Here is a 27,308-nt window from a genome sequence, read left to right on the forward strand (position 1 = left end):
TCAAAAGACTAAAGGGCTCCAACCAAATGGACATAAATGAAGCCATTGCAAACTATGACCTCGAGTAAATTCATTTACCTCTCTGGGTCTTATTTTCTTTATTTTGATGATGAGAGGGTTGGACTAGACAATTTCTACCTTCTGCTTCCAAATCTAGGAGTTGAAAACCCAGTAGTAAGATATATCTGTAGGGCACTGTGAGTATCAGCTTGATAAGGACAGTGGCTGAAATCAAAAGATAGGACAATCGGCTGAGGAATTGATCAGCACTCGAGCTTTCTAGTATTTTGTCCCTGGTGTGTTTTTTTCTTTGTCTTTTTTGCATCAGAAAAAAATAGCAATTGTTGTTAGTGCCCAACAAACACCAATAAAGTAATGCATTAGGGTTGTAGCTAGAATTCAGCTTGATGAATTTTTTGAGCCTTGCCCCTCTCCCCTCATGCTTTTGGCTTAAATATTTACTTAATCGAATTTAATTTTTTATCGCCAGTGTCTCCCCTCCGAGGAGCTCCAGTTTCTCCTGTCCGTATCTCATTTGTATATGGTTGTTTGCATGTTGCCCCTCAAATGGACTGTCTTTCGCCTTTATCTCCCATACACTTAGCACAAGGCCTGGCACCTGGCAGGTGCTTCTAAAAGCAGAATCCGACTTTTGGTAAATAGGTATTTTTTATCAGCCTCCTTTTTATGAAAAAAAAAATTGGAGAGGGAACAGTGGTAGTGTGAGGCAGATCTCTACCTCAAAAACAAAAGAGAAAGGTACAAAGCCGGCGTCTCTTCAGTCATCAGCCTTCCCTCTCCCAATGTCGCGGTCCCGGGAAGACGGAGACCAATGGGTGCGGGTGTGTAAGAGCATCTCCTTGGGACTGCCCTGAGCTAGCGGGGCTCCCAATGCTGCAGGAGGGGCCGCAGGAGCATCTAAAGGGGTGTGGAGCGGGGGGGCAAGGCGGGGATGCGGACGAAGGTACAATAAGCGGGCACGGGACGGAGCAGGGGACCTCTGGGCCGCCGGGGGCGGGGGGGGGGGGGGGAGGGGGCCCCCCGGGGGGGGGGGGGGGGGCCCCCCCCCCCCCCCGGGGGTTCCAGCAGAGGACCACTCCGGGGGAGGCCGAAGAGACAATGGCGCATGCGCGGGCACAGCCCGCCCCAGACGCCTCTGCGAGGGGAGCCGGGCACCAGCGGTCACAGGTCTTGCGCCCAACGGCTGCGCGCACGGCCCCACAGGCCCACCCGTCAACGGGCCCGCGCCCGCCTGGAGCCTCGGGCTCCATTCTCCCGAAAGAGAGCGTTAGGGTGGTGCGCAGTGGGCGGTGTGGCGTTCCGTTCCCCGCGCCGCAGGATTGGCGGAAGGGCGGCGATAGCTCCGCCCCTGAACCAGCTTGGCCCGTCCGGGCCTGAGCTGGGCTGAGCCGCGTTCTTAGGGGTCTCGGTCGGGCTGGGACGGGGCGGGGCGGGGGGCGCCTGCGCATGCGCCGGTGCACCCGGGCTGCAGTGGCGCGACGGGTGCAGGGGGCCGGTGACGTCAATGATCGGCGCCCACGCCGTGGGGACGCGCTTCCGGTGGGCACCGCGGCTGTGGTGTCACAAGTCTGCGACGTTGCCGTGGTGGAGCTGCTGGCGTCTGAGGCTGAGGCAGCGGCGGCGACGGCCTGAGCAGCAGCAACAGCAGCGGCTGTGGAGGTTGCGGCTGCGGGGGCTGCAGTTGCGGAGTCTTCGGCTGTGGCTGCGGGGGCTGCGGCTGCGGCTGCGGGAGCTGTGCGCGCAGCGCAGGCTGCAGGCGCAGAGGCGGGGCCAGTGGCAGGGGCGGCTGCGGCTGCGGCTGCGGTTCCGGGCGCCGGCTCTAGGCCCGTATCGGCCTCCGCGGTTTCCGCGCCGGCCTGGTATGTACAGATGGCTGCTTAATATCTTCCACTCCGTCTTCTGGAGGCCGCGCGGCCGCCCCGAGCCTGCAGCGCAGCCCCTGCTCAAGAGGCGGCTCTCTGACAGGTGAGAGGGGCGGGCGGGGGCCGCGAGCACCGGGAGGCGCCTGCCATCTGCGGCCCGAGGGCGGGGCTGCGGCCTTTGCTTCCTCGGGCCTCCATTTGAGCTTCTGTCCCCGGCACCGGGCTCGATGGCCTGCGGGCCCTCAAACCCGGCCACTTCCTTTTATCGCTGCGCCTGCGCTTCCTCATCTTGAAAACGGGGCATCGGACTCGATGGCCAGCGAGGCCCCTTCAGATCTCAGCTGGGATTTTCTGTGCAGGCCGGGGTCCGCTGCCGGGAGGGGGGTGGGAGCCGGGGCGCGCGCTGTTGACGAGCCGGCCCTTAGGGACGGCCCTCTCTCGTAGACCTTGCCCCCCCCCCCCCCCCCCCCCCCCCCCCCGCTGGGCCGTGGTAATAGAAACCGAGGGATTCAGTGCTTCGTAAATGAAGGCGTGGGACAGATGACCTTTGGCGTTCCTGTCACCTCTCCATCTGTCATCCTAGGGGAGGAGGTGGCGGTCTTAGTGGAGCTTGATCGGATAAGCAGATACGAAGTAACTAGGGAGAGGGGAAAGGAGAAATAATGGCTGTGTGTCAGAAATGGAAAGCCGAGCACTACTTTTTATCTTAGTAGAAACGCCGGAAGTGTTGGCCTTGAAATCCCTCCAGAGCCATTGGCTCCTCGTTGTAGCCCGCGCCTATTTGCTTGCTTGATTTTGTTTGTTAATGTGTAAGATAGACGCTTTAAGTATTTTGTACAGTATTTCACTTTTAAGGAAACCTAGACTAAGAAATTTAGTGCCTTCCCCAAGGCCATGTTGTTAGAAGTGTCAAAACTGAGATCACTTTGACTTCACATCAGCTCTTTGAAATTTATCCCTCTGCTTTTACTCAGAATGACCTTGCTGTTGTCAGAGAGACTTGTCTGGTTAGAGGGGAACTAGTAGGGATTTTGTCTGGGGAAATGAGAGCTGGAGCGGAAAGGTGAATGCCCTTTTCTCACAAGGAAATCATTTAGAAGGCACCATTTTATTTGAGATTTATGGGGAGCAAAGGGGGCTCTTGGCACAAGCTTGCACTACACATTCCATTTCTCTCTTTCCCTTGGAATTCAGTAAAGATTCTTCCTTCCCTTTGGCTTCTAACTGCTTATGCACTTGCCATGAGATATTTCGGAGTAATTTGTTTTATATACCTGCATCTATAGCTTTAGAGCAGAAGTTCTTAAGGTGAGGTCTGTGAACCATCTTGGTGGTGTCATTATTGTTATTGTTGTTTGGTTTATTGTAATTCAGTATAGTTGTCTTCCTTTGTGATCCCGTATATTTCATTTTGTGCATTTAAAAACAATATTCTGGAGAGGATTCTATAGAATTCACTTGCCTGCTGCCTGAGGTCTCTGGGGCACAGAAAAAGTTAGGACTGCTACTCTAGAGCCTCCTGATTGGGAGCCCTGTGATGGCTGAGGCTGGCCTATTTAATGTTTGATCTCCACAGCTTCTTGCCTGATTTTGTCCTCAGCAGGCCTTTAAGCGTTGGTTAACTGAAAGCCCATGGACAGTGGGGGATGTTTGTTCTATGTCCAAAGTTCCTGTATTTTTATTGATAATCTTAAGCTTGATGAGGGGGGAAAGGAGGTTTGCAGGTGCTGAGCCTGCAGGGCATTCATGATGTTATTTGTGGGCCACACTTATATATTCAAAAGCCAAAGGGAGAGGATTCATATTGCCCTCCCAAAATCTCAGAAGTACCTGGTGTTGAGGCACTGACATGCTGTTCAAATGGGTGAGATTGTAATCCCCTGCTTCGTGAGCACTGTTTAGTAAAATATTTAGTGTGCTCAATTTTAAGTACTGAGATTTTCAATATAAATATACTCTTTTCAATATAAGCTGTTTTCCAGTCCAAAAAGATCTGATTGCTTAGGTTGCATGTGATTATTTTCAGTATTACTGAAAATCTTTAGCTGGCTCAAATGTCTAAATTATGATGCAATTTCCTATATCTGAACAGAAGTGATTGATAATGTGTCGTTCTGTCTCAAGACGTTTCTTGGAACCCATTTGGTAATAAAGGGAGAGTGGAGGACTGATGGAATGATTTGATAGATTTGGGCCTGATAAGGTAATAATGGTGCTTTTCTCTTTTTTTTTTCCTCAGAACTCCAGCCACTGATGAAATACAAGCCAAAAGACCACGATTAGGTACTAAACATTCATTTTCAATTCTCTGCGTGCTCTTGTCATAGTAGAAGTAATAGCAGTTATTATAGTACTTGCAGTAGAGGTAGTAGGGGTTGTTTTTGTAGTACTAGTAGAAGAAAAAGAGGAAGAAATAGAAGGAAGGAGAGAAGAAAAAAAGAAAAGAAACTTGTTGTTTGGGAGAAAATGTAAAGTACACAAAAACTGAGGATTGTTTGGAGGCTGAAGTCCTCCTCCAGATCCTTTCCTTGAGCTCTGGAAGGTCTCACAAGCTGTAAAGGCTTTTGAATCCTCAGCTGATCCAACGGGGGAGGGAGGGTATCACCAGTTAACTGTTCGGTATTTGTTAGGAAGGGATGAGAGGTCACTTTGGTTCAGAGAGCACCCATATTGTGTGTGGATCTTTAAGGTCATGCCCCATTTCGCTGCCTCCTATAAAGCATTACAGAAAGATGTCTTTAAATGGAATATGTTACTGCATGAGCCTCACTGAGATAGGCAACTTGGTCTAGTGTGAGTGGGGAACCTGTGACCTTCAGGCCACATGTAGCCCCCTAGGTCCTCTGTGTGGCCCTTTCACTGAATCCAGAATTCACAGAACAAAGCCCCTTAAAAGGATTTGTTCTGTAAAATTTGGATTCAAAGGGTCTAACTTGAGAACCTAGAGGGCCACATGTGGTCTCAAGGCTTCAGGTTCCCTACCCCTGGTATGATGGACATAGAAATGACTTCAGAGTTGAGACGTCTGGGTGCATGTCCCACTTTGGACACATATTAGCTGTGTGACCTTGGGTAAATCAAGGAGCCTCAGTGCCCGGACAAGCCCACGTGTTCATTGATACATGAGTGACTTGTGGAGGCTTCTGAGGTGTAGGAGCCCCCACCACTAAGATATCTCCACTTCCCATCCTGTACTGCTCTTGTCCACGGCCTTCATCAGTCCTCACAAGCAGTCTGCCCACATCGCCTGCCGAGGCATCTCAGACTCACTGTTTCCAACACGGAGCTCATCTTCCCCTCCTCTGAACTTCCCTGAGTGAGCAGTTTCAGCACTGCTCCTCCCTCTCTGCCCTCCTCTCAGCTCTTGGCACTGCTCCTCCCTCTCTGCCCTCCTCTCAGCTCTGCTCCTCCCTCTCTGCTCTCCTCTCGGCACTGCTCCTCCCTCTCTGCCCTCCTCTCAGCACTGCTCCTCCCTCTCTGCCCTCCTCTCAGCTCTCACCTCTTGTGGAATCTCACTCTGCATCTTTTGCTTCTATTCCCTTCTTTGCACTTACACAACCACCACTGTGGTTCACTTTTCTTTTCAGTGGGGGAAAGGGGAAAGGGACTGGAGAAAAGAGGAGAGCAGAGAGCGGGACCCATGCATTCATCAGAGGGTTAAGCCAGAGCAGAGATGTGCATGGCAGGGGGTGGGTCCTGGAGAGACCAGGGTTTGAGGGGGGATGGGAGGGCCCAGTCAGTACCTGGCACAGGATTTGGCTTACCAGAGAGGAGGAGGGGAGGCTGATTGGAGGAAGGAATAATCATCACCGTCATCACATGGTTGTCTGGTTCACTTTTTTCCTGGTATTTATATGGTACAGTGTCGTCTTGTTTTCCTGGTTGTGCTGACTTTTTACTGCATCCGTTCACATTTGTTTTTTTCTGAATTCTTCATATTACTTCTTATTTCACAATCACATCTCATTACATCCATGTGCCAGGATTTGTTTAGCCATGCCTTAGTCGATGGGCATCTGCTTTGTTTCTTATTCTTTACTGTTGGGTGAAATGCTGCTCTAAACACTTCAGTGCATGTGGATGCTCTTAATCTCTTTCCTTGACCTCTTTCTGTTGTGGAACAAAGACTTTGGGCATTTCAGTCCCTTTTGGCTTTTTTTTACATAATTGCAAATTGGCTTTCAGAGTGGTCAACCCTGTCTAGAGCTTCAGCAGCAGCTGTCTGGCTTCTTTAGCACTGACCAATCTATCTTTCATCCTTTTGGCCCATTTGCTGGATTGAGATGAAAACCCAGGATTATTTTGATTTGTGCTTTGAAACAATCTTTCATAGAGTTGTTAATTGTTTGCAACGCTTCTTTTGAGAACTGTTTGTTAATATCCTTTGAATACTTGCCTTTTAGGGGTTAACACTGGGGTATGTGTGTGTAGTTCTCCATATGTCTTACATTTCAGAACCTTTTCAGAAATATTTGGAGAGATTTTTTTTCTCCCATTTGACACCTTTCCTTCTTACCCTAACCTTATTAGTTTTTTTCAAGCAAAAGCTTTCCAATTTCATGTAATATAATGTTTGGTTAAGAGCTCTTCTCACTAGCCCCAGTAAAAGGTTACCTGGTCTGGTTCCCTCTGATTTTTTTTTAATGGTGTGACCTCAGATAGTCAGGTTGAGTATTATTTGAAGCTTATTGTGGTATGTGGTATAAGATATTGGTCTAAATTGCTTTACTATCAAACCGCTTTGGAAAGAGATTTTTTTTTTTTTTTGCTTTTTGAGGGCAATTGCGATTAAGTGACTTGCCCAAAGTCACACAGCTAGTAAATGTGTCAAGTGTCTGAGGCCAGATTTGAATTCAGGTCCTACTGACTCCAGGGCTGGTGCTCTATTCACTGTGCCGCCTAGCTACCCTAGGAAGAGATTTTTTGATGCTCTGAAACTTAGGGATAGAAAACTGCACTACTCTGTACTTGTGTGCCCTGTAAGATTTAAGTAGGCCAATGAGCCATTTTCAGCATGACTTGACTGTAGTAGACAGACAAGGTGGCATGTAGGGGGGTGATGTAAGAGGAAGGGAGGGAGTGAGCAAAGGTCCAGGGATTTTCCTGCTTTGCACCCTTGGGTGATGGTAACTCTGAATCAGTCCAGGACCCATCAGGAAGACGGGATGGGAGCAGAGCCGGCACAGGCTGTGGTGCCATGTAGCCCAAGATTCACAGGGGCTTCTTGTTCGATTCTGGCATACCACACCGGCCCCTAATGCCAGCTCTCACTGGCACCTTGGGGCCTCGTTTCTCTGGCCATAGCCTGCCTATGTTTGAAGGTTGGGGAGGGAGGAGGATTGGTTGTTTTTGCAGCACTGTTTGGTTTTCCAAAACTGCTACTGTTTGATGAAGAAAACGGGAAAACTGGCTGTTTCACTTGAAGAAGTTTCTAGAAAAGAACTTTTTCTAGTTTCTTTACCAACTCTTCATTCAGCAGATCTGTGAAGGCCTCTAAAATGTGCAAGGCACTGTTGGATTTTGAGTGTTCTGTAAGTTAGGGTTTTGATCACACACCCTAGACCTAGAGCTGGAAGGGCCTTCAGAGGCCATTGGGCCAACCCCCCCCCCCCCATCATTTACAAAGGAGGAAATTGAGGCCTGTGGAGGGAAGCCACCTGCCCCAGGTCACCCCAGGTAGTCAGTATATCAGAGGTGCGTTTGAACCTAGGCCCTTGCCTCTGGGGCCCTTGGCCTTCCAGCTTCTTTAAGTATCTCTCCATATGCTGTAGAGGCCCCTTCTCAAAGCTGAAGTGCTTTTGTTGTGAAATGTCCGTTTTGTGCTTCCTGGATTTGTAGATTACCTGATTCATCGAGTCAAGAGGAGCGTCTGGGATATCACCAACTTCTTTGGCGCTCCGGCCCGCCTCAGCCCGAGGTGCCCGGAGGCGAGTGGCTGCAATGGAGCGCACACTGGGAGCCCTCCCAGGGAGGTCAGTGGGAAAACCCAGACCAGGCTTACTGCTCCCCATTGATTGTCCTCATCTTCACAATCACAAAAGGTGGAAAAAATTGTTTTCAAAACTTCAGAGCTGTATAAGTGAGATAATTAATTACTAATATATATTCAGCGCCTATGATTTCTATTTTATGTTATTTTAGAAGGTTTTAAAAATAAAAATTTGGACATTCTTGAAGACAGTTGGATTTTATGCAGGAGGATGATCTTGATAGGAAGTTTTTTTTAAAGATGAATTCTCTAACTAGAATGGTTTCTTTTTTATTTTGTTTTTGTTTTGTCACAGTATTTTTTTTTTCCAATTAAATTCTTTTTGGTTTTTAAGGTATTTCCCAAACGTTCATCTCATAAATTGACAAAATCTGGACCCTGGAGAGATGTGCTTACATCGGGTGAGAGACATACCAAATGCTTCTTTTTTCTTGTTCTGGTTTTTAGTATATGAAAAGGATCCATTTTAACCAGGTAGAGTTGTGGTGGGGGAGAGGAGGGAGAAACCAGTGCCGAAAACCTCCCTTTAATGAGGGCTTCTGTTGATTTTGCTTGTGACCATTTTATCTCAGGGCTAATTATGGGGGCTGCAGCCTCCTCCCAGGATCAGGGACATTGGAGGCCAATGCCCAGAGTCAGTTGTTCCCTCCAGGAGATGGGATAATTTGAGGGGAGGTGAGATGCAGGATAGAGAAGGCCTGGACTCTGGATTATCTGTCCTTCTGCATGCAGCAGTCTCTTCCCTCGGCTAGGTCCTGGTTCGCTCCTCTAGGCCTTTGATGGTGCCTGTGACAGCAGATGTGGAACTGGGCATGTTTCAGGACATTGGACAGCCCTGTGCCAGTGACTTGGAGCCCTCCTTCTTGCCTAGTCAGCCAGTTCCAAGCATCACAGGTGCCTCTGAGGCATTAAGGGTTCAGAGTCCAATCTTGGATGCTCTCTCCTATAGGAGAAGAGAAGCTGAGGTTCATGGGAGAGCTCATGAGGGTCCCCTTTGGATTTGTTCATTCATAAGCTTCCCCAGAGTTTATTGGGTGTGTCATGTCAAAGTATAGACAGTTGCCCTCATCTCTCAGCATTTCTGAGACTTTCTACTTATTTTGAGTTTGAGATAGGGTCAGTCACATTTTCATCTTTGGAGAGGGGGAGGAAAATTGCTGGATGCATAATTTAGTTGAGAAAGCCATAATACTTAGTTCCGTTTTCAGACACAAACTAGTCACACTCCAGTCCCATCCCTCCTCCTAACCCCCCCCAACCCCCCCTCCCTCACTTACTAATGCACTTTTGTTTGTAGGTAAAAAAACACGAAATGGAGCAAGTAAACATTCAGATAAAGTGAGTCGACACCACCCCCGCCACGCTATGCCTTCCTTTAGGTAATGCTTGTCTTCTGATAATTCTGCTTTTCTGTGCATAGAAATTTACCAACTTCATTGCAATACATGGTGAAGCCCTCCCTCTTAAAATGCTTTCATTTTCTTGTTTGTTTTCTGATTGTTTAGGATGCTTAAAGCATCTGATAAAGTCTTTAAAAGGCCAGCAGACAAAAAGATCTTTCCTTGCCTCATAGTCTCAGCAGGCAGATAAAAGACAAGTGTTACCTGAGAGAAGGGGCCCCTCCTGTGTGGCCCCACTGCACTCCACAACCAGCCCTGGAGAGTCTCAGGAAGGCCCTCTGGGACAGACGGAGCTTCCCAGAAAGAAAGCCGACTGCCTGGCTCTTGGCTAGTTCTGGCAGGAAGTCCCTGATTTAGAATCAAGTTGAATCCTTAAGTTAACTTTCCAAAAAAATACTTTGAGTGTTATTTTGAATGATGTCTCTTGGTCCCACACTGTCCCCCAAAGTCTGTCTCTGTTTTAGCTAAAATACTTGTAACAGTATACTTATGTGAACACCCCTGAACCTTGAATACTCCAAATCTCCCCAAGCTCTGGCTGCAGTGCAATGGGTGAGAAAATACAGCACACAGGTTCTCGCAGCTGGTCAGCCCCCCCGCCCCGGAAGGAAGTAGGGGTGCATAGCTCCAGTGGCCAGGATGGGGAGGCAGTGACTTTGGGGGGAAGGTTGCTGCTGGGGTGGGGGCGGGGCGGGCATTCAGTGGGGCTGTGGCAAGACTTGGAAAGCTAGGAAGGCCTAGGTTGGAGCCCCAGCTCTGCCACACTCTGTGATCTAGACCTCTGTTTGTGAAGATCTGAAAAGCAGCATGCTGTGATGATTGTGCAAAGGGCTAGTGTATATTTGGGGCATTCATACCTCAGCACTACCTCCATCTGCTCTGTCAATGGGTCCTGGAGGTCTTAGAGCTTTCATGCAAAGACCTTGAGTGTTTCAGTCTTGCTGACCATTTCTGTTCTGTCCAATAGTTTTCCTCGTAACCAGGAAGTTTGTAACAAAAGAATGAGTGGCCGCCACTATGTCAAGTCTCCCCCAGACAGTTCTCTAGCCTGGAAACAGCCCGTTCAGGACCGGAACCCTTCGGAAGGACCCCCTGCAGAAACTAGCAGGGCTCTGAGGAGAGCACGCTGTACTGTGGAAGAGGCAAGTCCCAGGGATCACTTTGGGTCTCTCTTTGCTAGTATTGGAGCAGCGAGGACCCCATCGACTGGAAGGTAAACTGTGCCTGCCTTCCTGGACGCCTGGACTCTTCTGGTAGATCATGTGTATTTGCGTTTGGCAGGGGGGCTTGTGTGTAGCCCATGTCAGAGGGCGGAGGTGAACCTTCTTGACCTCCCTCTGACCTTTCTATGTCAAGTTTCCTTCCTACTGAGGAAATCACCTCACGCTCTCCTGCACACACACCCCCTCCAGGGCCAGCAGGTCCAAGTGGCTAACCTTGCCCTTGCTCTGCACCGTAGCCACTCCTCTGGCCTTGTGTGTGCCTCCGTGGGCCTTCTTTGGAAGTTACAATCACAGGATTTTAGAGTTGGGGAGGGACTTTGGGAGTCATCCAGTTTAATCCTCGCATCTTACCGGCAAAGCCCAGACAGGGCCAATGAATTGCCCCAGCATACACAAGCAGGAAGGAGCAGAGCTGGGATTTGAACCCAGGCCCTCTCTCTTGGGACCGTATGCCCATTTGTGCTGCCTCCTCCCCATCACGACTGCTCTCTTCTCCTGACCTCTTGTTCACTCACCCTGTTTTCTTAGGGACAGCAGAGCCCTACTGGTGCTTTTTCCCTCCCTGCTGCCCCACCATCATCTTTAGGGGGTGTGGGATGAATGTCAGGGGTCCTTCTGACACTTGGACCACACAGTTGCACCACTCCCAGGACTTGTTCAGATACTGCACTGTGGACACACTGTTTCACAGCTCTGTCCACCTGTAGCAGCAAGCACCCCAAGCATCCTCAGGGTTTGCTGCTAATACAGGTTCTCGGATCTGCTTTGTTAAAGGAAAGTAACTCAAAATGGGTTAACAAGCTTACTTTAATCAGTCAGACATATATCATTTACCTTGTTCAGGGGAAAAGGTCAGCACCCCGAACTTCAAAGTATACAGGCAGAATTATCAAGACAGAAATAGATCAAGTAGACAGATTTCCAAACTGTCCAACCATTACATCCATACCCAGTCAACATCTGGGTTTCCACATCTGGGTTTTTCAAAGCCGGGGGGGCCTGGACAACGGCTTCCCAGAATACAGATCAAATCACAGAACACTTCTCAAAGTGAGCCCCCAAAACAAAGCCTCACATCAGGGCTTATATAGCCTTCTCCTGGCTCAGAGAATGTAACAACCTTATTGACCCACTGGCCAATCAAAAAGTATCTACTGAAAAACAAGCCTCCCACCCCAGGCTTCAGGTGCACTTTAGCCTAAGGGCAGGGAAGATCTTCCAAATTTGCATTCCCATTACACCACCCTTCACACCCCTGTGCATAGTGTCTCTGCTTGCTGATGGCTGCTGCCCATCCCATCTTCAGTTCCTTCGGTCTTGCTTTTTCATCTTTCTGTCCCTTGTGCCTTTTTGGCATTGTGCTACATGGCCCAGCTCTGGCCTAACTTGCCTTTTTAGTTACACCTTGACTCTAGGTGCCAGTGTGATCTGTCCATCCCGTGGTCATAAGCCCCGGATCCTCAGCTCTGGCAGCTCCTGCCACCGAAGAGGAGCCACCCAGCCTTTCTCCCAGGGTTCTGAGAGCCAACGGGGAGATCAAGCTGACCTTATCTCTGTAAATGTCCAGTGTCATTAGTTTAAGGGGAAGGAAAAAGAACTTGAATATAGCTAATAGGCATGTTGAAAGAAATCTGATGTTACATGCAGCATTGTGTCTAGGGAGTGGCGGGAGCAGCACTTGGTCCTTGTTTCAGAGCTTTCTTGTTTCTGTTTGGCGGTGGCTACCGTTCTTTCCATGTATGGTGGCGGTTCTGTTTTCATTGTTTGCTTGGTCTCTGACATTTTGCATCAGTTCACACAATTCTTCCTGTGATTCTCTGCACTCATTATTTCTTGCAGCATAATAGTTTCCATTACAGTCATGTAGTACAACTCATTTAGCCATTTCCCGGTCAATGGGTATCTCTTGAATGTTGGACATTTTTGGCATTGACCTCCTTCGGACACAGGCTTGGCAGTGGAATCTTGAGGCTTCTTAAAAGTTCTTCTGATTTGTGTTTGTCAAATCCCTAACATGACTGTCCCCTAGCACTTATGATGTAATGACGTAACCTCCTCCTTTCCTGAGAAAATTGAAATAGGAACTTCCTAAGTTCCTCTTTTCTATTTACCAAAACTTGACAGCCATGCTCACCACCTGTCCTATCTTCCTGTCTTCCTGCTTTCACCTTACCACTCTTGACTGTGGTTTCCAGCACCATTGCTCTGCTCAGCTTTGCCTTTCCAAAGACACTGCTGAGTCCCTAATTGATAAATTAAACTGTTACTTTTTAGTTACTTCCTGTCCCATGTAGCCTTTGAGACTTGACCAATGCCCTCTTTCTGGAACCTCTTCTCCCTTGACTTTTTGAGAGATTGTACACTCCTTGTTTTTTATTTTTCCAGTTTCTTCTTTTTTACTGGGTTCTCAACCCTTTCCTACCCTTTCATGGTGGTTTGTTCCCAGAGGTTTTGCCCCTGACCTGCTAACCCTCAGCAGCCTCATTTCTTGGCCATGGCATCAACTAGTACCTTGATGCTAGTGACTCTCAGATCTCGGTCTCCAGACCAGACTGCAATTCTGAACCCAGCTTCCTGGGCTCTACACACCTGGATGGGGTGGACCCTTAGCACCTGGTGCTGATTCTATTCCAGCTGAGATCATGGCAAGAGGAGCTCATCCCCTAGGACTTGAAGGATGCCTCTGTTGTCCATTTCTACAAAGGTAAAGGAAATAGATTGTCCTGTGACAGTCTCAGGGAGAAAGTCTCTCTTTGTCACTGCTGGTGAGATTCTTGCCAGAGTTGTCCTTAGTAGGGCAGTCCTTCACCTGAGAGCCGGTGTGGCTTCAGAAAGGGCTGAGGAGCAGTTGCTATGGTGTTTGCTGCCTGACAGCTCCAGGAGAAATGCCAGGAACCAAACAGATGTGTATACAACATTTGTAGATCTGACTAAGGCCTTTGGTATTGTCATTTGCCAGGGCTGATGGAAAATCATGTCAAAATTTGGCACCCAGAGAAGTAAGTCTTGTATCTCAGTTTCCTGATGATGTTGTTGCCTGGCTTCTGGATGACAGTCAGTGCTTTTGCACTTTCCTAGTCACCAGTGGAGTGAAACAAGACTGTACGCTTGCTTCCATGCTTTTTTAGCATATGATGGCTTCAGCAGTGTGGTCAGAAGCCTTCAGTGAGGTTTGCTTCTCTGCTGTTTGTGCTAACACCAAGAAAACACAGGTACTCCACCAGCCAGCACCATACCATACATACGTGGAACCATTGCGTACAGCAAGTGGAGTAGTTTTGAATACCACAGATAAGGTCACTTACATTTGCAGTATACTTCCCAGCAATATACATATTGATAGTGAGGTTGACACGCACATTTCCAGAGGTGGCTCAGTGTTTGGGAGGCCCTGAAGGAAAGTGTGGGAGAGAAGAGGTATTATACTGTGTGCCAAACTGAAGGGCTGCAAAGCCATGTGCTGACCTCATTGTTACGTACCTGTGAAAGCTGGACAGTCTGAAGATCACCTGGCAGGGTGAGGCATCGGGCACCAAGTTCCTTTCACAAGCTAAACTCCTGAGCAGTCAGACTCTGCCACAGAGAGCAGAACTCTGAGGGGCTAGCCACATTGTTCGAACGCCAAACGTATGTTTGCCTAAAGGTTATTTTAGGGAGAATTCACATAAGACAAGCATTTACTTGGAGGTCAAAAAAGGCAATGCAAGGATACTCTTCAGGTCTCTGAAGAACTTTGGAATTGATTGTGTAACATGGGAGACCCTGGCACAGGACGACTCAGCGTGATGTGCCCTCATCAGAGAAAGTGCTGTGCTCTAGGAGCAAAGTTCAGATGAAGTAGCTCAGAAGAACTGTGAGATGCTCCAGTTTAGAGAATCCTCCCCAATGTTCATGTGGTCTGTTTGTGGTGCACTTGTGGTAGAGCCTCTGAGCTCCTATCGGTCTGATTGGCCACAGTCGGACGTGCTGTAACCTGACTCTAACATAGTGATGTCATTTTCGTTCCTCTTTGAGAAAATGGACAAGCGCCAACCATATTCAGCTTCCCTCAAATCAAGTTCATTACATTTCTCTCTAAAACCTGGTTCTTTCTGCTCTTTCTGCCAGCTGTATCACAACTCACTTGTTGTGTTTAACATGTTAGTGTTCTCTCTCCCTTACCTTTTACATTCATTTTATTCCCGGATCTTGTCAGTTCTGTCTCTGCTGTATTTCTCTCAATTGTCCCCTTTCTTCCTTTTGCTGCCCATCCCCAAGTTCAGACTTATTAGCACCTGCCTTGGCTGTTCCAGTACCTCCCCCTCCCCTCCCCAGCCCCAATAGGTATTCCTGCTCTATCCTCTCCCTACTCGTAATTCCTCCTTCACATGGCCTTTCTGTGAATCCTCTTTGGGTATGGATCTGGTTATCTTGGTCCTTCTCTTCTGCTTCCCTTCATGAACCTCTAGGCTGTGGCCAAACTAGACTTCTCTCTGCCTTGTTTGTTCCTGTGTTATCTGGGTTGGGAATGGCCTTCCTCTCCCTTCTTCATCTGTTAAGTTACTGGTTATCTTTGAAGTCCAATTAAATGTCACCTCCTTTACATTTCCTGTCTTATCCCCCACTCCTTCGAGCCTCACATACTACTTTGCAACTCTCCAGAGCATTGGGTCCTATGTTATTTGATTTTAATTCATTTGTTTGTCATCTTCCTGTTAGACACTCTTCATATCAGTCAGTCAACAAACATTTATTAAGTGCCTGTTATATGCCTGACCCCGAAGATGAGAGGACACAGGATAAAACAATCTCTGCTTTTATGCAGCTTATGGTCAGATGAGGAGTCTCTAAGGTCAGGGCCTGTGTCTCAGTCCCCAGAACAGTGGGCATTCAGCCTTACTTGGTGCTAAGTGAACGTTCATTTCCTCTGAAAGCTAGAACAGAGGACGTCCTTTAAACATGATGCCCTCCAGCGCCCTTGAACAGTGCCTTGGATGATGGCACTTGGTCTATGCACAGAAGCCAGGTTCTTACCATGGATTGATTCTCTGTGTGTGGGCCAGGCATTTCTCTGTTGGCTTTTGTCAGTGTTTCCTTCCTTTCCCCAGGGTTTTCAGAGAGAGGAGAGAGAGAAGTATCAAAGGCTGTTGCAGCGACTTAAAGAAGGATGCCATGGAAACGGTCTCCCTCCTGTTGCTGCAAACCATCACGGGTAATGACAGGCTGGCGGGTTGAGGGGGCTTGTGCTGTTGGTGCTTGCTTCTTCTTGTCTTGTGAGAGGGCAACAGCCAGGAAGGGCTGGATGGGGGATGCCTGAGAAGAACCTGCATCAGAAGATGCATCTGATCCCTGTCCAGGTGCTCGTGGATTCTGTTGCCAGAATTTTTTGCTCCCACCTGAACTCTGGGCTCACTTTCTGATGTTCTCATTGCGGGTGTTCTGAGTGCTGGATCTGGAGTTGGGAAGACCTGAGTTCTAGTCCTGACTCATATAGTCACAAAGCTGTGTGACCATGGGCAAATCATTTAGCCTTTCTGAGCCTGAAGTTTCCTTAGCTACAAAAGGCAGATAATAAATCATTAGTGCCCATCTCATGAGGCTGTGCTGAGAATCAGACAGACTAATATGGAAAGTACTTCAGAACTGTAATCAGCACCAGTAACAAAATCTGAAAGCAATTCCTGATTATAAGCTGGTTACATAGAATGTGCCAAGATAGTGAATAACAGATGTGGGATTTTTAGAAGCCATTAAATTTCAAAACTCCTTTGGGTTTTTGTAAAATTCTTTAATTTCCTTAAGTAGGGGAATGTGAAATTTTTTGGAGTGTCCAGAGGACTCTAGCAGTTTCTCAAACTCCAGCCTTTTCCTCTGTCTTCTTTTGCTTATTTGTTCTTCCCTTTGGGCTCAGTTAACAGGAGTTTATTAAATGCCTACTGTGTGCCAGGCACTGTGCTGGGTGTGCTCATGGAGCATGGCCCCCATTCTCTTTGGGAGAGTACAGGTCCCAAGAAACACATCGGTGAGTTATGTACAAGGTCCTGAGGGTTCATCATGGAAGAGACGGTGTCTGAGCCGAGCTCTGAAGTAAGCTGGGGGCCATAGGCAGGACGATCTTTGCAGTGGCACAGGGAGGGGAGAAGGGACTTCCGTGTCGGCTGAAATGTAGTGTGAAGGGGGGTATGTGAGGGCTGGAAAGGTTGGCTGGAGTCACTGTGTGAAGGGCTTTCAACACCCAGCAAAGGAGCTGGGCTTGGCCCTGAAGTGTCCTGAGCCAAGGTTAGCAATGGATAGCATTGTGCTTATCACTTTGCAAACTGAAGAGAGAATGAAATAGAGAGGTGGGGAAACCAGTGAAGGGTCCAGGAGAGAGATGGTGAGGATCTGCTTGGTGTACTGGCCATCTGAGTGTAGAGAAGTGGGGCCAGTAGACAGAAGGGAAGCTGACTGGGTGGTCTGAGGTCAAGTGGGAAGACTGATGGAGCCTCACAAGAAATGGGGAGGTAGGCAGGTTTTGGATAATAAGGAGTTCTGATTTTGACATCCAGGTCAAAATGTCCACCAGGCAGTTGGCGATGAGTTGTAACTAGCTATATCGAGGTCTTAGACAATTCTCTGTAGCTGATCAATGAACCCTTGGGAGTTGGAGAGGAGAGAGAGAAGAGAAGACCCTGGACAGAGGCTGGGGATTACCCCAGCAGTTGGATGGCGGAGTATGGCAGATAGTCCTGCAGAGAACACTGAGAAGTAGAGATCAGATAGGAGGAGGAGAACCAAGAGATGATCGAGGAAGAGAGAGTGGCCACTGGTGTGAGACAGGTCAGGAAGGATGAGGATTAGGCAGAGACCCATCAGAATGGACACTTAAAGAGATGGTAAAAAGTTTGGAGCATTTGTAAGTCAGACTCCAGGAGTTTGCAAAGTGAAGGTAAGAGGTTGCCATTGGTTCTTAGAGCTTGAGTGTGAAAGGGAGTAGACATAGATAGCATGAGGGGATGGTAGGGGCAAGTGAAGGTTTCTTAAGAATGGGGGAGACCTGGACTGATTAAGTAGGGAAGGGAGTAAGATTAAAGATAAGAGGCGGGCGTGGCTAGGTGGTGAGGTGAATAGAGAACCAGCCCTAGCGTCAGGAGGACCTGAGTTCAAATCTGGCCTCAGACACTTGACACAACTAGCCATGTGACTTTGGGTAAGTCACTTAACCCCAATTGACCTCCAAAAAAAAAAGCATGCAATAAAATATGGGGGTGGCCAGGTGGCACAGTGAGTAAGAGTGCTGGCCCCAGAGTCGGGAGACCTGGGATCGGTTCCAGCCTCAGATACTTCACACACACAGACACACACACACACACAAAACTGGCCGTGTAACCTTGAGCAAGTTACTTAACCCCAATTGCTTTAAAAAAAAAAAAGTTTTAGGGGCGGCCCCGGTGTTGGGAGACGCCAGATCGGTTCCAGCCTCAGATACTTGGCACCCACAAATAGCTGGCCATGTAACCTTCAGCAAGTTACTTAACCCCAATTGCTCAAAAGAAAAAAAGATAAGAGGCGGAGATAATGAGGCTGGGGCGGGGCCTGGGGGGGGGGGGGGGGGAAGGGGCAAGAAAAAAGGGATTGGTTAAAGGGGTATAGGAGAAGGGTTGCCATGGAAGAGAAAGAAGAAAGAATGGGAGGTGAGGTCTACAGGTTGTGAGATGTCTAGTAAGTGGAGAAAAGGGAGTTCATAGTGAATGGCCTCTTTTTTCAATAAAGTATGGGGCCATGTTTGATAAGGGGTGGGGGAGGGATAAAGATTCTGTTTAGGAGGATTGAAAGGACTGCCTTGCTTCAGTGAGAGCCCAGTAGAGGTTGTAAGGTATACATTTGTGATGAACCCAGTCAGTATGGCTGCAGGACTTCTTCCAGTTGGGTTTAGCATGGGAATGGAGTAGGCAGATGGATGAGTTTGGCAAGACACAAAGATAGTAGGACAAGTGGCGAGGGATGTGGGAGAAGACAGTATGTAGTAGGGAGGAAAGTAAAGCCTGAGCAAAGGGGACGTTGGTCTGGAAGAGTCCTAGTGGGGAAGGGAAAAGAGGTGTGTCAGTGTGGAAGAGAAGGACTGTGAGCCTGATACAGAAGGTCTTGAGAAAAGAGGAAAAAGGATCTTGGGGTTGGTAGGTCACTGCCACCAGGATCTGTATTGGGCAAAGAACCTGGCTAGATAGGATGACCTCCAAAGGAGTAGAGTGCTGAGCATTGGACGAGGTGCTGGAAGTAGCCATGGGGAGGATGCAGACTGCTCCCCCCAGGGGAAGGGAAGATGATGGAAGGTATAGCCAGGAAGACACTGTCATGCTGGGGGTGAAGGAGGGGCTGTAAGATGGAAGGAGCACAAAGGAGAGGAGCTCGTTAATGATAGAAGGGAGAGATTCCATGGAAAGTCAGGCTGAGCTGGGCATCGGAGGGTGGGGCCTAGATTGTTGGCGGGGCTTCTCAAACCACTGGTTGAATTCGTCTAGATAGGAGGTTATCCCTTTGGCTCTTGAGTGAGGTGGAAAAGCCATGGGGGAAACATTCTTTCCTGACACTTATGGTGATGAGAGGCTGAGAAGTATGGAAATGATACTTGTCTGCAAATAGGAGGGAACTCATAGTCCAGAAAACTTGGCACCGCCAGGCTGCTGCATGTTTAATCTGAAACTCGGGTGTCTGCTTTCCCGTCTCTGCAGGGTCATTTTTTTTTTTTTTGCCTTTTTTTTGGAGGGCAGTTGGGGTTAAGTGACTAGTTTTTGTGTTAAGTGAGGCTGGATTTGAACTCAGGTCCTCCCGACTCTATTCACTGTGCACATAGCCACCCCAAACAAAACTCTTTTCTTTTGGGGATTCTGCTTCTGACCTGCGTAGTCAGCAGGATGGTTTTCTTAAGCTCCATTTTGATTCTTCTAGAATGTCCAGTAGTCTAGCCAGAAAGCTGGAGAGTTACATAGATATTTTGACAAAATTTTACATCCTGGTCTAGGTACTATTGAGAAGAGAAGAATAGGCTTAATGGGTTATGGAGTTTGTTAGGATTAAAAAGCGGATTTAAGAACGCCTTTGGTACCTAGCACACTTAGCCCAAATTTCTCAACCACATCTTTCTCTATAGTAAAAGGATTAGGATGTTTTGTATTATGTTATAGTTCATTTCCTCTAACCTGCTGAGTTCTATTAAAATTTTAGGTTATGACCTTTTAAAGACCTTAAAAATTTTTTTTTAAATTTTCTGGTTTTTTTGAGACAGTTGGGGGTGAAATGACTTGCCCAGGGTCTCATAACTAGTAAGTGTCAAGTGTCTGAGGCCAGACTTGAACTCATGTCCTCCTGACTCCAGGGCTGGTGGTCTATCCACCGTGCCACCCAGCTGCCCCCAAGGCTTTTTTAAAATAATATTTATTTTTCAGTATTTTGTTCCACAACATTTTTATGTTATCAGTATTATCCAGGTTTTATAGTTACAATCAGACCAAGATATTGACTTAGCCACAGTCACTCAGTGTCAAGACTAGGGCTTGAAGTTAGTCCCTCTGTTGCCTTAGCGTGCTCTGGCCATTAGGCTGGGCTGTGTGACTTCCTCTGCTGGCTCATATGTCACTGGGGCATTTTGTAACACCTGTTGAGAGAAACTTGCTGAGCAGGAAGTGAATGAGTGTTGTGGCCATCCCCGTCTCTCTTGTTCCTGATCTTCTGAAATTTTGCTGTCCCTCAGTTCTCAGCGACGTCATGTGGAAGCAGCAAGGACTGGTGGCTGGGGAGAAGATCAACGCCTTGTGATGAGAGTGGGCCAGCTTGTTCCAAAGCAGTGTGAGTTCCCTCTGGGGCCCAGGCTTACAGTCTTCTCTTGGTTCATATGAGGAGCTCGCAGTTCCTATTTCCTACAGTTTTAATTTGAGAAATTATGTATTGGGAAGGGCAAAGGATGATGTTTTGGAATATGAAGGTGTTTAGAGAGAGGTGATTGGAGGGGAAAAGGGGCTTTTGTTAGCATTCCCGGAATAACTTTGAGATTTTCAAATTGTTTGCCTTTCACCAGATGGCAGCTCTGAACACGTGGGATCTGTTCATAGTGAAGATCATGAAGGTCTTCATTGATTAGGCATCTTGTTTTAGGAGAATTAACTGATGTCATTTGAAATATTGTTCTCAGCCTTTGTTGAGAACCAGCAGCTTGACACTTTAATAGCCCTGTCAGCTGAAGAGAGGAAGGGAGGGGGAGGGGAGGGGAGAGAGACAGAGAATTTCAGTTTTGATCAAGTTTAACCTTTGCCTCATCTTTGTTCCTCACAGACAGAGTTACTGAGTCGTGGGGACCGGTTCGTGTCATGAGAAGTGAGAAGAGGTAACTAGCTGACAGTTTCTGGTCCTTCAGGGAATGTTTTTGTGCTGCTTCTGTCTCTTGGTTCTTCATTGTGGGGAGGCCTTAAGCTCTCTGTCCCACGGTTTCCCGGGGTGGCCTCCGTTTTCTGTCCTTTCTTTTTCTGAGACGCCTCTTTGCATGTGTTAGCCTCCTTATGTGCATGCTGTCCTTTCGGTCACCAGCAATTTTGATTCTCCTGAGACTTTGGTGTTCCACATTTGCAGCCATATGATATCACTGGGAGAATATTGTTATTCATGTGATGGATTTTCTATTGGGGAAGTTTGGGATCATTAAAAGTGCTATGTAATTTTCTGAATGGATATGCCCTTGCTCTCCTCTTTTTTCTGGTCCTCACTAATTCCCTGCCTGTGGTGTGTGTCCATGGTCTTGGTCCTGGTGGGCTGGCTCATTGGACTTTCCATCCATTTGCGTGTCATAATCTGGACAACAGGCATCCTTTCTCCTTTTGCCTTTTTGCCTCTAGATTGAGACAGATCTCTAGAATGATTGTGATTCTCATTGAGGAGGTCTTGTAGTCAGTGTTCGGGGACATTGCGCTCGGCCCTGTGTCACTCACAGACAGCCCCCTAGGGAAGACTATACTATCAGTAGCCAGGGAAGCCTTCTTAGAATTAGACTTGGCTTGTGCCGGACTTCCTCTGGCATTTTGCTAGCAAATTTCTCACTCTTTTACATCTTCTTTGATGTTAATATTCAGAATTTTAAATGTGCTGGAAAAAATAAGACAGGACATAGGGATTTTTTTTTGTTTCTCTTTTATGGTGGGAAAGTCCCACTCTCTATGGCAAGGACCCCAAGGCAAACTCTGGCAGGTCCTGCTTCTCATCTGGAAGGGCTTCACCTTGTGTCCCCAAAGAAACCTATCCGTCCCATGATCCAAGATCTAGGCTGGCCGAGTCTGGAGAAGATTGTCATTAGAGAGGCTGCAGGGTGATGGGGTCTGTGGTCACAGCCAGATCGTCAGACTTCTACTCTCTGTATTTCCAAGGGGGAAACCCGTCTCTGACCCTTGAAGTCAGGAAATTAACAAGATTATATACATTCAAGCTATTCTGAGCACCTGGGATTGTAGATTGAGAGTTGGGAATAACCTTAGAGGTCATCAAGCCCAATTCCCTCATTTTCCTGGAGAGGAACAGGGCTCAGAGAGGTTACACTGTGTGCCAAAGGTCTCATATGGAGGGGGTGGCATCACCAGGCTTTGGACTCCCAATACCTGTTCTTTCTTCTGTACCATGCTTCTCCCATTTAAAAAAAATGGTTTCTTGGGCGGTGAGGTGGCGAAGTGAATAGAGCACTGGCCCTGGAGTTAGGAGGACCTGAGTTCAAATCTGGCCTCAGACTTGATCACACTTACTAGCTGTGTGATCTTGGACAAGTCACTTACCCCCAATTGCCCTATCTCCCCCCTCCAAAAAAGAAAAAAATTGGTTTCTGTTTGTTTTTCACACCTAATTCATTTGCCAGTCTTCCCATCCTGAATTTACTTGTGACAAAGAGCAAAACCAGCCACCCAACAAAATGACCCACGCTCGAGGGGTCTGTGACAGCTGCCTGGGGTCTGTGGGCTTGGTGCCCAGAGGAGGGAGACTCTTATTCTCCAGAATGTAGCTGACATCTGTGTTGGGCTGCTTTCTTGAAGTTTTCATTCACATTGTGGTAACCGTTGTGTATATTATTCTCCATGATCTGCTTGAACTGAGGAGAGAGCACTGGGCTTAGTTGGGAAGAGCTTGCATTCAGGTCTAGTCTCAGACACTAGCTCCGTGATCCTTGGCAAATCACTGAGGCCTTTTGCTTCAGTTTCCTCCACTATAAAATGGGGCATATGCGCAGGAGTTGCATTGCTTGGTTAAAGGGGATGGGCATTTTAGTCTCTCTGAAAAGTTCTGTTTCCCCATATTGTCATCCAGAACTGAAGGGCCCATTAACAATTTCTCCAGCAGCTTGTTAATGTGCCTGTCTCACCACAACCCCTCCACTATTGACTTATTTTTGTCTTTAACCATCTCTGTCAATTTCCTGGGTTGGAGGTGGAACCTCAGAAGTTCATGTAGTTTTCATCTATATTAGTCATCTTTTCACTTTTTTTTTGCCTTTTTTTTTATTTTGGAGGCAATTGGGGTTAAGTGACTTGCCCAATGTCACATGGCTAGTAAGTATGTCAGGCGTCTGAGGCCAGATTTGAACTCAGGTCCTCCTGACTCCAGGGCCGGTGCTTTATTCATTGCGCCACCTAGCCACCCCCATCTTTTCACATTGTTGTTGATAATTGGTTTTAATAATCTCCTCTACTTCTTTGGTTAGGAATTCTCACCCCAACCGTACTTTGGAAAAGTATCACCTTTCATTCTTCCTCTCCTACATTATTTAAGTCTTCTAAAAAGGTTGAGAATTGTAGAAGGGTGTATCTTTCGATAAAGCAGATGCTTTCTGTTTTCAGGCATAATACTAAGGCAAAGATTCCAGAACCTGAAAAGACAGTTGAACATAGATCAGAAAATGAAAATGTAAGTATGAAACTATTTTAACATATTTTTGGTCTTTCATGTGAATAATGTTAGCTTTTTGGTTCCTAACCCCCCCCCCAAAAAAAAAACAAAAAACCAAAACTAACAGGGAATTGATAATTACTTTGTAATACTTCAAAATACTACTTTGTAATACTTCAAAAAGTTCTCCTGAGTCTGAGGTTTACCCTTTAATTTCATCCATAATTCCATTTTTCTTTTGTTCATGGAGGAGAGAACACCCTCTTCATCTTGCTTTGGGCTACTCTTCTTGCTGATTTGGTTCCTGGAATTTAATGGAATCAGGCATGAGGGAGCATCTCCTCTGCCCATCCTCCTAGGGTTATTGGCACTTGTCTTTTGAGGAAGGGGATGAGTTGTGCGCATCCCCAGAGATGTGGGATGTCCTCTGCCCCCCCAGAGGAGGCCACTGGGGACTTTGCTTTGGGATCCGAGGTTTCTGACCTGCTTCAGGATGTTAATATTCAGAGGCTTCTCTGCACAATACAATTTGGTTTGGAAGCAGTGTCCTAAGTAATTAGGAAGAGTGAATTCTTGGTGTTCAAATGAGCTCAAGAAACTCAGCGAACACTAATGATTTCAGCAAAATATTTTGCAAAGTTAAAGAGAAACTCAGATGACCTTAAGTACCAGGACATGGGGAGAAAAAGCTCCTAACTCTCCTTTCCTAATGTGTGCTCCTTGACTATCTGACCTTCCTGCTACTTATCACTGGTGCTTGGCCTAGAGTAAGTGCTCGACAAATGCTTTTGTTTATTAAAAATCCAGGTCTTGGTTACCATGAGGTCAGGGGGCCTTGACTCTAACAGGTCAATGGTATTTCCTCTGGTTGCTGCAAGTTTGGTCATGTCAGCCTTGCCCCCCACCCCAGATCTTGCTAGGAGGAGTTTTGATCACTGATTCCATCCCCTGCCCCAGTAGATCCCGCCCACATCCCTGTTGAAGGCCATTTGCCATTAACCATTAATGACCTGGTGAGTGAAAATAGTAAAACTGTCAAGCAATTTTCTGTGAACAGAGGAGGGTCCAGCAGCCAGAGCCTGATCTCTCGGAGGAAGTGTCTTCCAGACTTCGCTTGGGCAATGGAAATACCGCCTTGTTCAAGCGGAGACACTCTGGGCCTGAGATGAAAGAACAGCAGGGCTCAGGCAAAGAGAAGGAGAAGACCCCCGAGAAGACACCCGAGGAGCTGCCTGAGCAGCTGCCTGAGGAGCTGCCCAAGGAGCCGCCCGAGGAGCCACCTGAGGAGCCGCCCAAGGAGGCACCCAAGGAGCCACCCAAGGAGCCTCCTGAGCTCACTGAGGTACTGGGCATGCCAGCATGCCGGGCCCTTTGCAGTGGATGCAGAAGCCCCTTGGTTTGTCAGGAGTCATGGGCAGGGTCGCTTTGAAAGTCTTTTGGTTGGTAAAGTGGACGAGATGTATGTGTGAGGAATTGGAGCGAGACCCTGGGCAGTCACCTGGACTGCGGGAATCAGGAGGGATGGTGGGGATGGTTCAATGACAAGAGCCAGTGTCAGTGCCTTCTGCTGGCAGTGGCTGTTACTGAGGAGGAAAAATGGGCCCCATTTTTAGAGGTTACCTCATGATACTTAGCGTCTTTTTGGTGTTCAGATTGAGCACACTGTGGCTTTCTAGGTGGCTGTAGCTTATCAACATGTCTTAAGTATGGGAATTACGGAAGTAGGCTAAAGTTAGAGCAGTGAGCCTGATGAGAACTGTCTTTTCCGACTCACGTGAAACAGGAAGAAGCCTGGACTGAAGAGAATTCCCCAGGCAGAGTCTGTGTCAGGGCGGCCTTCTGTCCTTAGGAGTCAGAGGCCTGCATCTCCAAGTGCTGGTGGGGACACACACTCTGGGATCCTCCCCATCCCTTCACCCTCCAAACAGGCGGTGACGTCGCCGGTCGTCCCTGTTAATCCATCACTGCCTCCATTTGTTTCTTCCTTTGAAACAATTCTCACATTCACTCTTCTGTTTCCACAGCCTGTAGAAGGCCCAGATTTCCTCCCACCTGAGGCCTCTCAGCTGGGTTTGTACCTCCAGCTTCTGCCTCTAGGCCTCTCCTATACACAGCACTGTCAGATTTTTGTTTTCCTAAAGCATCATTTTCATCATATCTGTCCCTTTGAACATGTACTTTTCAGCCTGGCCTTCAGGGTTCTTTATCACACAGCCTGGCCTCCCCTCAGGTCTGATTGCCTACCACTCCCCAGCACGTGCCTTCTCCTGCCCCCAGCTTTTGCTTGTGATGGCCCCTGTCTGGAATCCCTGCTCTTCTCGTTTTCCAAATCCTGCCCATTCTTAAAGGACTAACTCCACACAGGGCTCCCCAGTTAGCCCAACCCATGCTGATCTGTGCTTCTTCTGAACTCCTCTGGCACTTGGGGTCCTAGAATTGTACAGCTAGAAGAAGCCACACAGACCACGTGGTCCTTCAGTGACAGAGGAGACTTGGACAGGTAGGGAGACTTACTTCAGGTCACACAGATTAGAGAGATGATGGCGGAGAATCAGGACTCCCCCCGCCCCAGCACACAAACACGCACCCTCCCACCTCTGAACTGGGAGGAGAACGTGGTGCTTGGAGAGTCTGTCCATCACCGAAGGCTCCTGCAGGGTAGCTTTACGGTAAGATGCCCACCATACTCTTGGGGCACAAGTCCAGTGTTATTAGGCCCAGGAGAGACATCAGCCAGTACTGGTGGAACTGCTTCATTATGTAACAATGGAAGATGTAGAAGAAAGAAAATGGGCAAGGGAGAAGGAGCAGCTTTTAAGTTGTTGGGTGTTGTGTGTTCAGGCACAGTACACAGCTCCTTGTTTTCTGTGCTGTGGGAGGAAGCACCAGCAGAGAGAGTCGAGAAGTCATTTCTCCTGGGCTCCAGATGCCCATTTCTGCCAACTAGGAATTCGTGAGGCCCCCCCAGTTAGGCCCCTGCCTAGGTTTCAGTTCTCTCTGTCATCCTCCTTCCTTTCTCTTCACTTTCTCTGTTTCTAGGGGGCACAGCAAAGTTGTACCTGAGACAGTTGAAGTCCATCCCTTTCCCATTAGGGTCTGAAGTAGGGAGATCTTTAAGGGCATTGGTTTAAAAGGCATTTGCTGGTACTTGAGCCTGATTGTAGGTGGAAAACCTGAAATCTTTGTCACTTTCAGTTCCTAAAGGGCGTGTCATGTCGTGGAGAATGGGTCAGCATAGAACGAACTGGTTTGTCTGAGTTGCGGGGGTGGGGGAGTAGCTGAACAGTACACCAGATGCGTGGACTCTACTCACTTATTGTAGCCAGAAGCCAAATAATTGAATATTTTTCTCCTCCAGTGGTAAGATGGCATGATGCCCTGGGTAAAAAAAATTCAGATCTTATTTTTCTCCACTTAAGCCAATAAATAATTTATACGTTTTATTAAAATCGTGTTCCTGAGAATTAATTACAATGAGTTTGCCTAATTTAAGTGATAATTCAGTTTTGTGTGGTTCTAAAATTAACATTGTCAACTATGGACTTTCTATTTCAGGATATGGAAAAGGAGGTTAATAGTGCCCTAGGCTGTGGCCCCCAAGATGAGGTCCTGAGCAGTGCTTTCAAATTAAGAATCACCCGTGGAGACATACAGACCTTGAGGAACTATCACTGGCTCAATGACGAGGTCAGGTTCTACCCCCTCCCACTATCATAATGCTTTAGTAGTTTTGAGATACAGGTTTTTTAATTTTATTAAGAGAAAAAGCCCAGCCCCAGCCAGAGAATCCTCTCATTTTATCTGAATGAATATAAACACGCCGTACCCTGCAGGCATGCACAGCTACCAGGCATGGTGACTGACACCGGTGCAGCTTGGAGCACAGCCAGTGAAACCTGGTGGGGATTGGACCTCTCCATCAGGCTGCCTGTTCAGTACC

The 27,308-nt window shown here is 47.7% G+C and overlaps 1 protein-coding gene across 2 annotated transcripts in view; it reads left to right on the forward strand.

Moving 5' to 3' along the window:
* The first annotated feature begins 1,566 nt into the window (after positions 1 to 1,566).
* The window catches only part of SENP2 (SUMO specific peptidase 2), a 38,674-nt gene continuing 12,932 nt past the window's right edge, over positions 1,567 to 27,308 (forward strand). For both annotated transcript variants that reach the window (XR_011168592.1, XM_069089364.1), the window contains exons 1-12: positions 1,567 to 1,986; positions 4,123 to 4,166; positions 7,722 to 7,855; positions 8,207 to 8,273; positions 9,170 to 9,251; positions 10,240 to 10,414; positions 15,583 to 15,686; positions 20,205 to 20,299; positions 20,783 to 20,834; positions 23,320 to 23,386; positions 24,426 to 24,710; positions 26,924 to 27,055. Coding sequence is in view for 1 of the 2 variants with exons in the window: in XM_069089364.1 (XP_068945465.1) it covers positions 1,883 to 1,986; positions 4,123 to 4,166; positions 7,722 to 7,855; positions 8,207 to 8,273; positions 9,170 to 9,251; positions 10,240 to 10,414; positions 15,583 to 15,686; positions 20,205 to 20,299; positions 20,783 to 20,834; positions 23,320 to 23,386; positions 24,426 to 24,710; positions 26,924 to 27,055 (1,341 nt within the window). In the remaining variant the exon portion in view is untranslated. The remainder of the gene's footprint in view (positions 1,987 to 4,122; positions 4,167 to 7,721; positions 7,856 to 8,206; positions 8,274 to 9,169; positions 9,252 to 10,239; positions 10,415 to 15,582; positions 15,687 to 20,204; positions 20,300 to 20,782; positions 20,835 to 23,319; positions 23,387 to 24,425; positions 24,711 to 26,923; positions 27,056 to 27,308) is intronic.

The sequence above is a fragment of the Petaurus breviceps genome, unplaced genomic scaffold, assembly GCF_028583685.1.
Source record: "Petaurus breviceps papuanus isolate PSGF00001 unplaced genomic scaffold, PetGlider_PUasm1.0 186, whole genome shotgun sequence".
NCBI classification, from domain to species: Eukaryota; Metazoa; Chordata; class Mammalia; order Diprotodontia; family Petauridae; genus Petaurus; species Petaurus breviceps.